We start from the raw sequence: 16,434 nt of genomic DNA, 5'->3' as shown, positions 1-16,434 counted from the left end.
TGAATCAACTTTATTCACGTTCGTTTGTGCTAAAAGAGTGACTTTGAGAGCTGTTTCAGCCTACAATGTAATTCAATGAGGAGCATATTTTTTTATTATCAATGGAGCAATTATTTTAGATTTCTTGCCCACCTTTGGAGATGCATCATGGCAAGGTAACTACACAACCCAAACCTCTACCAAAGTGGTCTTGCCCTTTAAGCACTGTTAACCACCCCAGTATCCGTATTGTCGGTATAGCTTTAGCAGAAAATAGCCGATCGACAAGCTCACTGCGACACGTTGTGAGCTTGTCGATCGGCTATTTTCAGTCAAAACTTTCCTCATAACACAAAACAGAAAATACACTAGTATTGAGCCCTGAGGCTCACCGGTTACTCATATGGGGTTAAGTTAGTTTTAATAAAATAATTTAAACGTTCTTTGTTTGTGTGAGTTTCCTCATTTTGTTACAAACTCAGCCGTTTGCAACACTCTTTGTTGGTTGTTGCAATAAATACATTACATTTAAGTGGTTGAATTTATGTAATTTGTTATCCCTGAGTCACTAGAATACCTCAAAACGAAGTATGGAGCTCGGCCTATAATTGATCATTGTTTTGATTGATATGCTGCATGCCATGAGTGCGAAGTGGTATTTTCTTAAACTTAATTCTGTGGTCATAATACAGCACTGTTTGAGGAACTATAGTTGAAAACGTAAGACATATTTTTTAATGTCCACTTGATTTAACACCAAAACTGCTATAGTTTTGATAATCTGAAACTAAGGAATTTATAATTATAAATGACAAAAAGGGCATGAATTTTTATGACATTACGAAACCTCTCTGTTTCCTTTCAATGAAAGTGTAAATCTGGGTTCAGACTCAGCCAGGGTAAACGTTTTCTAACGGATGGTTTTAAACAACCTAAATCTCATTCGTGTCATAATGAACCCTTTCCCTGATCATCAGAGGGTGTATAGTAGATCCAGTCATTCTGTCAGGGGTAGAGGTGTTTACTGTGGATTTTCATCTTTTGACCTGTCATCTCTTGCCCTAACTTTAAATATAACCTCGAGATCCTAATTAATGTGAAAGGCCTGGTGGTGCAAGAGTAAAGTATAGGCTTCACAAGCGGATGGTTGTGGGTTTGAATCTTGGTCAGGGAAGATCTCAATTTTCGGTCTTTTTAAGGCGAGAACCATGGATGAAGCCCGCCTCCCTCCTCACGCCCTCTTTTAGCTCCGGTAGGAGAGGGAGGAGCACGGAGGGAGCCCACCTCCAGGGGGAGGAGCTTAATAAATTTACATATTAAAGATTTTTATTTTAGTATTTTTTGTTATTTTATGGCCACTGTTTTTTTTCACATATGAGACACTTTTTTATTGTTTTTTTTTATCACCAGTTTGTATTGACCACAGCTCCATTGTTTTTTTGTTGTATTACCCTTTTAGTTTTTATTTAGTAGTTGTTTTGAGTGAGCCTTGAACCTCGAACCTTTCGTTTGTAAACCTTTGATTTATCTTTTAAGCCACGCTGGCATGGGAGGTACAATTGGGAACGTCATCCTTAACCCGCATTTTTAGAATTTAGATGGACAGTGAAAATGTTCTTCAGGAGCCTTGAACCCCAAACCTTCTACTTTCAGACCCTGTGTTTAACTCTTAAGCCACGCTGGCATGGAAGGTACAATTGGGAACGTCATCCTTAACCCGCCTTTTAGAATTTAGATGGACAGTGAAAATGTTCTTCAGGAGCCTTGAACCCCAAACCTTCTGCTTTTAGACCCTGTGTTTAGCTCTTAAGCCACACAGATATGGATAATACAAAAGAGAACGTAATACTTAAACCACCTTTTAGAAGTTAGATGGACAGTGAAAATGTGCTCCAGGAGTTTCAAACCTTAAACCTTCGGTTTATAAACCCCAGAGTTTTCTCTTGAGCCATGGTGGCATGAACCATGCAACTGAGAACATAATACTTAAACCACCTTTTCAGGATTGAGATGGACAATGAAAATGTTCTTTAGGAGCTTTGAACCTTAAACTCTTTGGTTCATAAACAGTGACATCTCTTGAGCCACAGAGACATGAAACATTCAGATGAGAAGGAAACACTTATCCTTTTAGTATTTAGATGCACAGTGTATTTCTACATTAACTTCACCACTTAAACCCTCTATTCTTAGTAAAGTTGCAACTTTGCTTTCCCGCTTGCCTTGTTACCATCTACACCAAATCTTTTCACAAAGAATTGTCAATCTACAAGCTCACAACACGTCGACACATTGTGCTCTGGACTTAGTAAATTTATTTTTTCACCATTGGGTCACTACCGAACGAAACCGAAACGAAAGTTAAATCCGAAAAAATCACCAAGTGTGGAGGCCAAAATCGTCCCCCCGAAAACCTGTTAGGAGTACGTTTCAGGCAATTTAGAGTTGATTGGTAGTACTTTGTAGTGACACTTTTTTTGGTCCCTAACATTCATCGAGCTCTGGACTTAGTACATTTATTTTTTCACCATTGGGTCACTACTGAAACGAAACCGAAACGAAAGTTAAATCCGAAAAAATCACTAAGTGTGGAGGCAACTAAATTGTTCATGCAATTATAGATCCTTTAAAGGATCTATAATTGCATGAACAATTTAGTTTCACAACTTCCCACACACACGCAGGACTTTAAAGCTCAAACCTGTGCCGTTACATTTTGGTTGCACGCACAAAGTCCTTCATGGATGCTCAATCTGAACAGGGTCCTGGTGAAGGACTAAAGATAGCGATCAAAGGCCTGGTTCATCCGTTCTGATTAACCTTCTCCAAAAGCAGGTATAAAAATACTCTTGTGTCTGTGCGAAATGCACTTAGGCTTGATTTGGATGTTTTTAGACTTTCATCAACTTTGCTTAATTACGTTTGGAGATGTAGTCAAGCGTCTGGTGAGGAAGAGGCAGCCGTTAATGTGCACCGTTACTCACAGGATTAAGAAAGCACCTGTAACCAACACACAAAATGTAGTTTTTAAATCAAACCGTCTTGGGTCGTTATCTAGTTGGTCGTCCTGTTCTTAAAATTGGGTTTTGCTTGTTCTTTCCCCACTTTCAACCCGGCATCCCTATTTGGAGCATGCCATTATAGGTAAAAAGTAACGTTATGAAATAACACAAATAGACGATCTACAAGCTCACATGTTGCAATGTGACTCGAGAGCTTGTAGTTCGGCCATTTAAAAAAATAGGGTTTAAGTGATTAACTGTAATCACATTTGTGTTTGCGATACACTTTTATGTTAAATACTCTTATGTTGTGTTATGGTTTTATAAATTCCTGTGATCAAGATTAAACCTCTCTGTCAGGTGGGAACCTCATATGTCCAAGACTGCTTACTTGTCAGGATTCAAATAAAAAAATAGTAGTATGCTTTTGTGTGACGCTGTAGTATGATCAAGTAGAGCGTTAATTTACGAAAAAAATAAATAATTAGAATATGGAGATAAGAGGTTTCTGCCGCCCGACAGCAACGCTATGTTATATATATTTTTTAAATTCCTGTGATCAAGATTAAACCTTGTTATTGACTCTTGAAGTTCAACTCTTGTTTGTCTGCGTTCCAGACAGTCAGGAGCCTGGCGTTCTGTTCACAGTGCTCAACCAGATTTCATGTACATTTATTCTTAACATGAGGTGTGGAAACAAGAGTAAAAAGATCTCATAGTGAACAAAACAACGTTTCAGCAAATAAAAAAAAGAGGGGAGACAATCTTTGTACGGAGATAACTTCTTTTCTTTTTATACATGATGTGTTAACCGTTTGTTCTTGTTCAGCACTGTCAGTTCTACACAATGTTTTTTTTCTTCTGAAACGCTCCCCCCCCCTCCCCCCCGTTAGCACCCATCCATATGTACAATATCATAAAGTTTCTCCCAGTTTTCATGATCCATCCGTGATTTTTCGTGAAATAAACGGCTGTCTTGTAGGGGGGTTTCCATCAAAAAAACAAAACAAAAAAACTTGTCTCGTTTGCCCCCGGAAAAAACGTCATCGTTTTAAATAAAGAAAATAACCTCCACCCTTTCTCCCCGGCCCCTCTGAACAGCATAACTAAATACGTTTCATATCCAAAATGAGCATTACTGTGATCGTTGATCAATAACGATGATCTGTTTCTTGATAATTACCTGTATTTACAAGATGGGATGATTGTGATGCATTTTTCTGTCCTACAAAGACTTCATAACTGGAATTGCAGAAGTAGCAAAAAAACTGAGATTGAAAATAATCTCACGTTTCCTGCGAAAACAACGTATTGTCGTTGGGACAGAATTGTACAGTATTAAGTAGCATTTGTTAGTAGCGTTTGAGGGCCATGGTTTCTGTTGATATCTGTAGTAATGGGCCTGATTAATCCATTAAAACCGGGAAAGCATCATGTGTCATTTAGCTATATATACATATATATATATATATATATAGCACATTGGTTGGCTATTAAAAAAATAGCAGATATACAAGCTCATAGCGTCACTGCTGTTTTTGAAAAATCGTGAATATTTGTGCAAATCTTAGAATATCATATTTAACTTAGATCTTTGCTTCTGGGGTCCCTAGAACAACATATTTAGAGATGAGGGTCATCGGACAAATAACATAATAATGTTGGGGATTCCTTGACATGAAACGGTTTGAGAACCACAGATACAGCAACATGTGTTTTTCAGAAAACGTTTCTGGAATGGGCCTCACGTCTTAACCCATTGAGACCTGGAACGCATCTGTGTCACTTTAGATTTCTTTGGCTATTCAAAAATCGTGGAAATTATTTTTTAATATTTTTTTCCGAAAAATTGTTAGGATTTAGATTTTTTTAGACGCGGCCTCAGGTCTTAATGGGTTGAATCAGGCAGGGAGCAGACTGTGTAGGACAGTACCTAATGTGGAGATGGGAGTTTGAAGCTTGGCTTAGCTGTGGATGGCTTGGAGAGGTCGACTGGAAATGAAAGAACAAAGAAATAAAGTGACCTCTCCGTTTCTCCGTTACATATACTGGTACGGTTACACCAATACTGATGGTCAGATTGCAGATGGTCAAAATAATAATTAGAATAATAATAATAATTCACATTTAGGAACTCCCCAACCCCTCCCCCCCAAAAAAGAACAAGACATCTAAAACCCTATTGCACAATAGGTACCCCCACCCCCCCCCCCCCCTCCCCATGTCAAGCAAGGTTTGTTAACCACTTGAACCCTATTTCTGGGCATGTTCATGATAGGCAAACATGCGGCGAAAGTAGCCGGGTCTATAAGCTTGTAGATCAGCTACTTTCGGCAAGAGATTTGGTGTAGAGAGAGAGAGATAAAAAAAGGGTAGTGGGCCATGGATTTGAGCCCTGGGGGAACCCCGGTCAACGAAGTGTATTAGGGTTTAAGTGGTTAAGTGTGTGTTGTTGTTGTGTGTGTGTGTGTGTGTGTGTGTGTGTGTGTGTGTGTCTTACCATGTTATAAGAGAGGCCTATCTACAATATGAGTTACTATTAAATAAGTGTGACTGATCCCCTGCCCCAGAGAACAACAGACTAGCAAAACGGAAAGAAACCAACCAGCCATGTACGTTTAGAAACACTTCACAAAAGTACTTTGGTTGAAAACAAAACAAAAATAATCATTTTTTTAAAAACAAAACCAACAAGAAAACCCAACAAATTAACGATTGAAAAGAATAGAAAAAACAAACAAAAGAATTAAAAATACCAAGTATTAAATATTATTTTTTTGTATTAAAATCACTTAAAAATCCCCAAATAAAACGTTTTTGTGGATGGAGCCGAGAACTATATATATAATACTTCTATATATATATTCATTTGTATGTAAAAACTTTGTTTGATGTGTTCATTTAAATAAAAATATAACAGCGGCCAGTCTCTCTTGGCCGTCCAATCTCCAGCTGGACGAGAACTTCCCAAAAAAAAACACCCGGGCCTTACAGAGCATGCTCCTTTTCGCCTTCGCCGCAACCAGAGCGTGCCCCGCAACGTCCCAAACCGGCCTCACAGGGCAACGCTCCCTCCTCGCCAGGCGAGGGCGCTCCGTTCTCCCCGTGGCCTCGCAGGGCACGCTCCATGCCAGTGGTTCTCAAAACAGGGTCCGGGGGACCACCAGGAGGGTCCCAGGAGGACCCCTTAACTCTGAGAGTGTACAAATGGAACCGAATCGATCCATTCGGTTCCATTTGTACATTCTCAGAGTTATGGGAGTCCCTTTTAAATTAAAACATTTGAGAACTCCACTGCTTCCATAACCAAAACATGGTCCTTCCTCACCGAGCGTGTTCCGTGCGTCACGAGGAGCGCCCCAGCCTGAAGAGTACTTCGCACAAGATGACGGCGACCGGGGCGCCCAGGGCGGACGCCAGGGAGACGTCCAGCAGGCGGCTCTCGTACAGAACGAACTCCGTCCGGTTCTCCGGCACCTTGGCCATCGCCAGCAGGGCCTTGGCGGCCCGGCACATCATGCCGACGCTGGGCGGGTCCGGCGGGTATAGCGGCGGGGGCGGGGGTGCGGAGCCGGAGGAGGGGTTCTGCTGCTGATAGTGGTACTGGGCCGTGGCCACGCTGTCCTCCAGGAAGCCCACCAGCGCCGACACGCCGCCCTTCTGCAGGGCCACGGCGCGCGCCACGCCGGGGTCCCCTTGCGCCAGGTTGGACACCACCGCCACCGACATCTCGCGGCACACGGGGTTGCGCCGGTCGCCCACCAGCCGCAGCAGCGTGGCGAACAGCTTGTCCTGGCGCGAGTAGGGCGGCGTGGCCAGCGTCAGGTCCACGTTGGCGTCCGTGATGCTCAGCTTGCACAGGCACTCCAACGCCAGCCTCTGGGGCGTCAGAGACAAGGAAGAGGAGGAGGAGAAGCCGCCGGAGGAGGAGGAGAAGGGGTCCTGGGCCTCGGCCGAGGGGCACACCATCCAGTGCAGCAGGCCGTCCAGGATGGGCAGGCAGACGTTCTCGGGGTAGACGGAGAGGTCCAGTTGGCCGGAGATGTTGGCCAGGGTGACCAGGGTGTTTTCGCGCAGCGCCGACAGGCAGTCCCACCACCACTCGTCCCGGGAGCACGCCAGGCCCTGCAGGTCGTCGGGGAGCGGCGGGGGGCCGCCGGCGAGGGGCGCCGCCGCCATGGCCATGGCCATCATCTGCCTCCTCCTCCTCCGCTGGGGGTGGAAGTGGTGGAGCAGCACCAGGCGGCCCAGGATGAGCACCAGGCCCGGGTGGCGCGACATGGGGTGGTCGTTGCCCGGCACGAAGGAGAGGCTGCGGACCACGTTGGAGACGCAGACGCACCGCCGCGACAAGGCGTCCTGCCAGGGCTCGGCCACCGAGAGCGGGGCCTCGTCCCAGCAGCGAGGCTCGTCCTCCAGCTGGGGAGAACCGCGCTCCTGGCCTCGGACGTCTGACAGAGAACCTGATGGGTACAGAGGAGAAAGAGGGCAACGGGTTAGCATTCTCTGTGTTGGGTCTGGGGCAGTGTTCATTTCGTCGACAAAAACTATAATGAAAAACGATCTCCGACTACCTTTTTTCACTGACGAAAACTAAATAAAAACAAAAAAAAAACTAAGCTATGATGACATGATCAACAAATAAAAACTAGACTAAAATGTTAGTGTGGGACTAGTGGAGAAGAGATCCAGGAGAACTAAAAGACAATTCATTTTATGTTTGGTTGTGCTCTGAAAATAGACACGCCCACAGCGCGTCGCGCTAAGACGCGTTGTGGGTTTGTTGTCGGGTATTTTCAGCATGCAAAAAAATGGTAAAATCAGGCATTACGACGCCATCAAGGCACGGCCAAAATACATTTTAGTCGACTAAATCAACTGTAGATTTAGTCGACTAAAACTAGACTAAAACTAAAACATTTCAGGTGACTAAAATATGACAAAAACCTTATTCAAAAAACTATGACTAAAACTAAATAAAAATGTGCTGTCAAAATTAACACTGGTCTGGGGACCACCATGGCTTGGTGGCCCCCAAGGGTTCCCAAACCTTTCAGGCCGCGACCCCCCAAAATAATCATATTTGAACTGGGGACCCCCCACCCTGACAAGCACTTGGAATTGTAGGCCTTACATTTATTTTGACTCGGTTCCACAGATAAATATTAGCTCACATTATAATATAGCTCAAATATAGCTCACAATGATGACATTTGATTGAGGTACTTTTCTTTTCTCTTCTGCACAGTAATTGTATTTGTTATTTTTTACTCCTTTTGTTTTATGCATCCTAATGTTATTTAATAATTCTGTTTCGTTTGCTTGATGTTCTGTGTAGAGAACACTGAATTGCCTTGTTGTTGAAATGTGCTACACCAGGGGTCTTCAACCTTTTCAGGCCAAGGACCCCCTAGCTGAGAGAGAGGTGAAGCAGGGACCCCCTCTATATTGTATGAAATTGTGTTTCAGATTAAACTTTTTTTGTTTACTTCGTCTGCTCTTTTTTTCCTCTACGCCTATACCTCTTTGCCAAAAATAGCCGATCTACAAGCTGAGTGAGCTTGTAGATCGGCTATTTTTTGGCAAAGAGTTATATATGTAGAGGGAAAAAAGAGCAGCAAAAGTTTATCTGAAACACAAAAGATCTGCTATTTTTGGATAAAGTTCTCCTCAGAAAAAGGGATGCTAGGGTTCAAGTGGTTAAGGTAAAAAACAAAATCACATCACACAAAGATTTGGCGGACCCCCTGTAGTGACTCTGAGGACCCCCTAGGGGTCCCGGACCCCCTGTTGAAGACCCCTGTGCTACACAAATAAAATTGCCTTGCCAGGCTATATTTTCAACCACTACGTACTGTAACTAACTGAATGAGAACAAAAGTGTATCACCTTGCAGGGACTTCATACAGGCGTTCAGCATGCGGTCCACCATGTTCTTCTCATCATCCCCGTCGTCTAAGATCTTCTCCTCCGCCTCCTTCTCCTTCATCCTCTGCTGCTGCGCCGCTGCGTCTCCTGCTGCCCTGGCCTCCTCCCTCTGCAGGGGGTCGGGTATGGTCGTGTCCCCGGTGCGGAGCTCAAAGTGGGTCTGGATGTGAGCCGTGGAGTCCCCGCCGCCGGCCTCCCAGTGGAGCAGGCCGCTGGTGAAGCCCCCGGAGAGGCTCAGCTCCCTCCACCTCTCCCCCACGCCGTCCTCGTCCCTGCTCCTCTCCTCCACCTTGATGGGGAGCCGGTCGAACCTGCTGGCCTGTTTGGGAGGAGGTTCTGTCGGCGGGTACTGGAGCGGCCGGTCTGACGGCTGGGCCGGTTCGGAGGAGGAGGAGGAGGAGGAGGGTGGTGGCGCCTTCTCTTCTTCCTTCTTCTCGCAGGGCTGTGGCACCATCATGACATTAGAGTTGAAGATTAGTTGTCATCCTACTATAATTCTAGAAACCTCTGTCTGTAGTGGTGAAGCCGTGGTGAGTAGGTGAAGCTACCCGGTTCTCCTCAGTGACTGGACCATTTGCTCTGATTTTGCACACAGCCATTGACCATTACCATCTGAACTTAACTGTGAAGCCCGTTTTTCAATTTCATCAAATCTCAGCTTCTTATTAGCGTTTTTGTGTAAAACACTGTCGCCATGTTTACGGGGCTGCCCAGCTATGGGACGAACCGCCTCCCGGGTTGCCAGATCATGTGCGCATATCCCCCCACGGATGCGTCGACCGGGTATGGTCTAGTAGAAATAATTGGGATGAATTATTTCTTTGTTTTTGCCATTGAACATTGGAATATGTGCAATACAAAGCACATTTCTGTTAGCCTTTTAGGCTTTTTTTGGACCTGGGACTGTGTCATTTTTAGATTTGAGCTAAAAAGCATTATTTTACACTTTGGGCTATTCAAAAATAGCAGATATACAAGCTCATAGCGCGGCACTGAGTGCTGCGCTACGAGCTTGTATATCTGCTATTTTTGAAAAATCGTGAAAATGTGTGCAAATCTTTGAATATATATATTTTCAAAGCGAACATTTTTAACTCAAATCTTTGCTTATTGGGGTCCCTGGAACAAAATATTTTGATGGGGGTCCGCGGCCAAATACATATAATTTTGCGGGTCCTTCACATGAAAAAGATTGAGCACCACTGATATAGAAACATACGTTTTTCAGAAAACTGTTGAGATTTAGGAGACATGTAGAATCGGCTTCAGGTCTCAATGGGTTAAAGAAAATTGCACAGGGCAGGTATGTGAAATAACTTAAATATTACAAAGAAATGACTGACAATGTCAGATATCAATGACAAAAATAAATAATGTACTATGGCTAAAACAGGCCAGATACTCTTTTTTTTAACAAACATTTATGAACATCTTTCACAATTTCTGAATTTTCTTGCCCTAAACCTCAAAAATAGGGACGCCAGATTGAAAGATGTTCAAAGAGCATGGACGACGTGGAAATACTGATGGAAATATGTTGACATTTCTGTTAATGCCAACCAGCTGTTGCTATACAGATGAATAGAAACAATTAGCGATTGGCCAAAGAAATTACGATCAGCTTAACCCATTAAGACCTGGAACTGTGTCAATTTTAGATTTGAGCTAAAAAGCATTATTTTACACTTTGGGCTATTGAAAAATAGCAGATCTACAAGCTCATAGCGCGGCACCGAGTGCCGCGCTACGAGCTTGTAGATCTGCTATTTTAGAAAAATCGTGAAAATGTGTGCAAATCTTTGACTATATATATTTTTTAAGCGAACATTTTAACTCAAATCTTTGCTTCTGGGGGTTACTGGAACAAAATATTTTGATGGGGGTCCGTGGCCAAATACATATCATTTTGGGGGTCCTTGACATGAAAAAGATTGAGCACCACTGACATAGAAACATAGGTTTTTCAGAATACTGTTGAGATTTAGGAGACATGTAGAATCGGCTTCAGGTCTCAATGGGTTAAATAACTGTGATCAGGCAATTAACAACTGTGACACGCCTTTACCTTGTCGTCTTCTTCTCGCTCCACTTTCCCGTCACGGCCTGTGCCTCCTCCTCCGCTCTCCTCTTTGACGACAGGAGCGTCGGCTATCGTCTCCTCCGAACCGTCTTGCTCCTCCTCCGTCTTGATGAGAGGAACCGCCTCCTTCTCCTCTACCTCCGACGAAGACGTCTTAACGGCTGTCCTAGTCTGCGTCTCCTCTTGTTCTGATTGGCGATTGTCGGGTGGCTGGGGAGGGTCGGCGGCGGCGGCGACGGCGGGCTCTTGCTCCGCCTCCTCTTGCGTCTCCATGGCCTCCTCCTCCTCCTCCTCAGTGTCAGGGTCGTCCTGCGGGGTTCGCTGCTGGTCCAACGCTCCCACCTCGTACTCCTCCAGGATGCCGAACATCTGGATGAGGCAGCGGCGGTAGTACTCCACGATCAGCTCCAAGAAGCCAGGCAGCTGGAGAGAGAGCAAACACTCATTAAGCACTTTCAACCTGTTGTCCCTATTTAGGACAAACAAAAAAAAAATCTGTTTTATTATTATTATGTTACTATTATTGAGCATACCAGCTCAGTTCAGTTCCAGTTTTATTTTTTAGCAGATAAAGAGTTAAAAACAGAAGAAAAAAAATCACACCCAGTGTGAAGTGAGCGGTGCTATTTAAAAACAACAGTGGTCATCACAGTGATGGAAGCTCACTTCAAAAAAAAAAGTATTTTTTTTAAAGTGAGCTGTGATATTTATGAGTTATTAATTTCATCATGCGTCTCGCTAGCCAATCACAGTACTGAGCAAAGGGTCTGAATACCAATCAGCCAATCACAGTAATCACGGAAAGAAAAAACACGGATGGGTCCCAAACCCACTTATAGGAGCGGCTACACCGCTCAATAATTCATATAACCATATTGTGCAGGAGAAGTTTAGAAGCTTAGAGGCTTATACAGAACTTCCCTATTTTCCCGACACATAAAAAAGTATACATATTTAAAAACAATACCAATACACATTCAAGAGATATGCATACATACACACAGTACACACACACTGCATACAGAATAACCACCTACCCACAAACCTGCCTGCACACCCACATAACCAAATGCATACATACATGCACATTTTCGCTATACGTCGTATATAACGTTATATAGGGCTTACGTGGTTAAGTTAAGCAGATTGTTGTGTGTGTGACTGACCTGGGAGAGGTTAAAGGACCCCACGGTGCTGTCGTCATACAGCAGGATGTTGATGGTGTCCAGCGCCCACGTGCTCTCCGCTAACAGGCCCGATTTCAGTGACATCATCACGCGCCACGCCTCCGGGGTTCCTAGTGGGGAGGAGTTCAAGCACAAGTTAAAAACGGTTAACAAAGGTGACAGCAGCCATTCATGTCAATGTGCTATTATTTGTTTTCCTTTCTGAAACCCTCATTCATATCATCTGTGTTTTTCATTGTTGTTCACACTTTCTTTATTAGTTCATGTTATGTTTTGTAACGTTGTTCTTGACAATGGGCAGCGAGCGCCCTCTTGTGGATATATAACGGTACTGAACAGTTCTGACACAGTACATGCATCATTTTCTATGAAACATATAATAATAATCAATTATAAATCGACAGCCCTGCTGTTTGTGATGTGTACGCCATTAATGACAGACAAAGTGAGGTTTTCTAACCTGTGTCCTTGCCGACGAGCCTTCGCCGGGGCTTCACTTTGGGCTGGGTGGCCTCTACGGAGCCCGGCGGGAAGCTGACCTCCATCCGCTGGATGTGGTGTGGCATGCCCTGCCCCCCCGGCCCCACCACGCCCACCTGGGACCCCCCCGGCACAGAGCCAGGCATGGACCCGGGCATCCCCCCCGCCTTCTTCATGATGGAGCCCGGGTAAGGGGCGCCGATGATGTTGTTGCCGTTGTTGTTGGGGGACAGGGAGTCTCCCATGGGCCTGGGGGGGAAGAGCGAGGGGCTGGGGGCGCGGGAGATGTGGTTGGCCAGGGCGGGAGGGGCCGGGTAGGGCGAGGGCGGCTGTCGGGAGGGGAGGAGGGGCGCCATGAGGAGAGGAGAAGAGGAGGCGGAGGAGGTGGTGGACGGGTGGGGCGGGTAGGGGGATTGGCGCTGATGACCCCCGCCGGGGGGCCACTGGCCGCCGGCGTCTTGCGGGCCCCTCCCGTCAGGGTCGCCCTCCACCCCCCCGACCCGGGGGCCCATGCCGGGGTAAGGGGACCCCTGCGGCGGTCCCGGTCCCTGCCTGCCCGGGTAGGGGAACCCCCCCATGTCGCTCCTGGGGTGCCACATGCCCCCCTGAGGAGGCCCGCCTCCTCCTCCGCCTTCCCCTCCGACGACAGAGCCGACGCCCCCAGAGACGGGAGCGGGTCCGCTACCCATCATGCCGTGCGGCTGCTGAGGGGGCGGTCCTTGGGAGGAGGCGGCGGAGGGCGGCATGCGGTCGCCGCGGCCGTAGGGGAAAGGGTACTGGCTCTGGATGGGCCTTCGCTCTGGTCCCATGTAGCCGCCGCCGGGGCCCCCCGCTGGCGGCGGGCCGTACTGGCCGTAGACCTCCGGCTGCTGCTGCTGGCTGAACTGCTGCTGCAGGGGGAACGGCTCGCCCTCGTGACGCTTGGACGGAGGGTACATCCCCTCTACTGGACGCTTGTAACCCTGAATGAATGAATGAAAATAGCCTTAGAGATTAGAAACTTTAAAACTTTTTGATGTCAAGGAACCCCAAATTGACACTTACTAGCCCCCATCTGAAAAGATATGCCAGGGACCCCCATAAGAGAAGATTATTTTTTACGGCTCTAGCAGTGATTCTCAACCATTTCAATTTCAAGGACCCCCAGTTTGACATGCATTAGGGCTACGGACCCCCATTTAATTTCATTTGTATCTCTGGGACCCCAATTCATATTGTAAAATCATTGTTAATGTAACTGTGAGAGTGTACAAATGGAACGGGTCCATTTGGTTCCATTTGTACAATCTCAGAGTTACAGACCCATAAGGGTCCATTTGGTTCCTATCCATCATTTAGCTGGGGACCCCCTGGAACCCCCTCAAGTACCCCTGGGGGTCCCCGGACCCCACTTTGAGAACCACTGGATTAGATTGTCTATTTCTGCGTTGGAGAGATTTGGTGTAGAGGAAAAAGAAAAGCGGGCCTAGTAGTATAATAGAGCCCTTGGGGACCGCGGTCAACTAAGTATACAGCATAGCGTTTAAGTCATTGGTTCCCAAAGTGGGGTCCGGGGACCCCCAGTGGTCCCTATGGGGGTACCAGGGGCTCCCCAGCTAAATTAGTTTATATATACAGTAGCGTCACAATCTTTTTAAACCACTTTAACCATATTTTATACTATTCAAAAAATGAACATTTTTGCAAATCTTTTCATATATATATACATATATTTTTAAAGCGAACATGTTTTTTTTTTAACTCAATTTTTTGCTTCTGGAAGTCTCTGGCACAAAATATTTTCAGATGGGGGTCCGCGGCCAAATACGTATCAATTTGGGGGTCCTTGACATGAAAATGTTTTGAGAACCACTGGTTAAAAAGGTGTCTGGGTAGACGAGGCCCTCTGCAGGCTGTGTACGGACCTGTTGCTGTGGGTACATGCCAGGCTGGTGGGAGCCGTAGGGAATGCTGGGATACGGCTGACCGTAACCTTCATGACTGTGTCTGTGGAAAAGGAAGAGAAAACACAGGACAGGGTTCCCACACATGTTTAACAATGAATTTTCAAAACTTTTCCATAACTTTTCTAAAGTATTTTACCCCATTTCCAGGACTATAAATCATACAGTGCAATAATGAGACTCTTAAACCAGTGTGCCATCAATGCCCTAAGACAGACTCAAGTGAAGGTGTCACGTGACAAAAAGAACAGATCTACAAGCTAACAACGTATCAAGTAACACTGCATTTTACCCATCTTTCACGTAATGTTAGACAAAAACAATGTATTTCATTGCTGTCGGGCAGAAACCTCTTATCTCCGTAGTTTAACTTTTTGTGTTTTTTCGTAAATCATACAGCATCACACAAAAGCATAAAAAGTAGCAGATCTACAAGCTCGAAACGCGGCGCGAAGCGACGCGTTTTGAGCTTGTAGATCTGCTACTTTTGCCATTTTAGAATTTGAATCCTGGACATATGAGGTTTCCACCCGACAGACACGATAGCCAAAGATTTTCCAAAACATTTGATTAATTTCAAACCTTTTCCAGGCCTGGAAAACTGTTTTTATCATTTCAAAATATTTCCAGGAACCATGTATATATAGAGATGCCCGGCAGCCACAATATCTTTGTCTTAAGTAGTCTTGGGTCATTTAGAGTGACGGCCGGTCCACTGTAAGCTACGAGGAGTTCTATCGGCATCTGAAATTTTTAGGCTATGTTCATGCAGTGTGGCTGTTGCTACGGACGACGAGTTATATAACAGCTACCATTGCCAACACGTACCAATAAAGTGAAGGTCGTTTGTGTTGAACAGGAAACTGCTACATTTAGCAGAAACACTTTTACAGCAGCAACTTGTACACGTTTAACTGAGAATCGTCAGTATGTGTGCAGACAGTTTTGTGAAAAAGTAAAGTGTAGATATCATCAGCTCTTCACAAGCTCACAACGTGTCACATTGTGACACCGTTGTGCAAAGAAGCAAAAAAGAATGCTTAAAAGGACGACTTCACCCATTTTCAATCTTCATATAATTGCTCCTCACTAATACTTTTTTTTGCATACTACATGTTTTATTTATTATTTAAAACAATGGCTTCTATTATAGCATTCTAACTGTCAAGGAATAGATAGCCTGCAGTTTGTATTAGCTTGGATTCCCCATCAGTGACTAGGCGGGTTTTTGAACTGTCCACAGCCCTCCCCCTAGACCTAGACACACATTAGTGAGGACCAACAATATGAAGATAGGTTGAAAATGGGTGAAGTCGTCCTTTAAGTAGTTAATCGATTTGTTGACACCTGTGTATATAAAAGCACGGTTCTCGATTATTTGATTAATGGAAAAAGTTATCGATATAATACTCACACAGAAAATAACCTATAGTTGTAGCCCTACACTACACAGCTGTCAGTGATTGGGGGTCCTTACCTCTGAAGGGGGAATCTGTTGGCAGGGAACATGCTGGGGTCATTTCCAGAGGGAGCCATGCTGTTCTGCCCTGTAGGGGGCGCCATGCTACCGTCCGGACCCATCATGTGTTCAGGCCTGAGCACACAATGAAACACAATACAAAATAAAATGACCCGATTAAGTAAAACGTGATTCAGAATGCAGATATTGATATCTTTATTGTCAAAATATTACAGAACTACTATTGAAAGACTAGTTTGTTGTTTTACCTCAAGGGTTCCCAAACCTTTCAGGCTGTGACCCCTCAAAATAATCATATTTGAAATGGGGACCCCCAAAAATAATCATATTATAACTGGGGACCCCCCAAAAATAA

General features: G+C 45.0%; 1 protein-coding gene and 1 long non-coding RNA gene across 6 annotated transcripts in view; one reads left to right on the top strand and one right to left on the bottom strand.

Moving 5' to 3' along the window:
- The first annotated feature begins 3,820 nt into the window (after positions 1-3,820).
- Positions 3,821-4,985, top strand: LOC311063527. Its single transcript, XR_014602603.1, has 2 exons — positions 3,821-4,729; positions 4,867-4,985. It is a non-coding gene; the product is annotated as an uncharacterized lncRNA (long non-coding RNA).
- An 864-nt stretch (positions 4,986-5,849) lies between these two features.
- The window catches only part of arid1b (AT-rich interactive domain 1B), a 91,966-nt gene continuing 81,381 nt past the window's right edge, over positions 5,850-16,434 (bottom strand). For all 5 annotated transcript variants that reach the window (XM_084081786.1, XM_084081788.1, XM_084081789.1 and 2 more), the window contains 7 exons: positions 16,077-16,193; positions 14,561-14,642; positions 12,637-13,618; positions 12,156-12,286; positions 10,975-11,412; positions 8,871-9,351; positions 5,850-7,444 (listed from right to left, as the gene is read on the bottom strand). In XM_084081786.1, coding sequence (XP_083937912.1) covers positions 6,327-7,444; positions 8,871-9,351; positions 10,975-11,412; positions 12,156-12,286; positions 12,637-13,618; positions 14,561-14,642; positions 16,077-16,193 — 3,349 coding nt within the window. In that variant the 3' untranslated portion in view covers positions 5,850-6,326. The remainder of the gene's footprint in view (positions 7,445-8,870; positions 9,352-10,974; positions 11,413-12,155; positions 12,287-12,636; positions 13,619-14,560; positions 14,643-16,076; positions 16,194-16,434) is intronic.

The sequence above is a fragment of the Gymnoscopelus microlampas genome (assembly GCF_963454915.1).
Source record: "Gymnoscopelus microlampas genome assembly, chromosome: 16".
NCBI classification, from domain to species: domain Eukaryota; kingdom Metazoa; phylum Chordata; class Actinopteri; order Myctophiformes; family Myctophidae; genus Gymnoscopelus; species Gymnoscopelus microlampas.
Note: the sequence above shows the minus strand (reverse complement) of the source record. Positions and strands in the feature narration are given on the sequence as shown.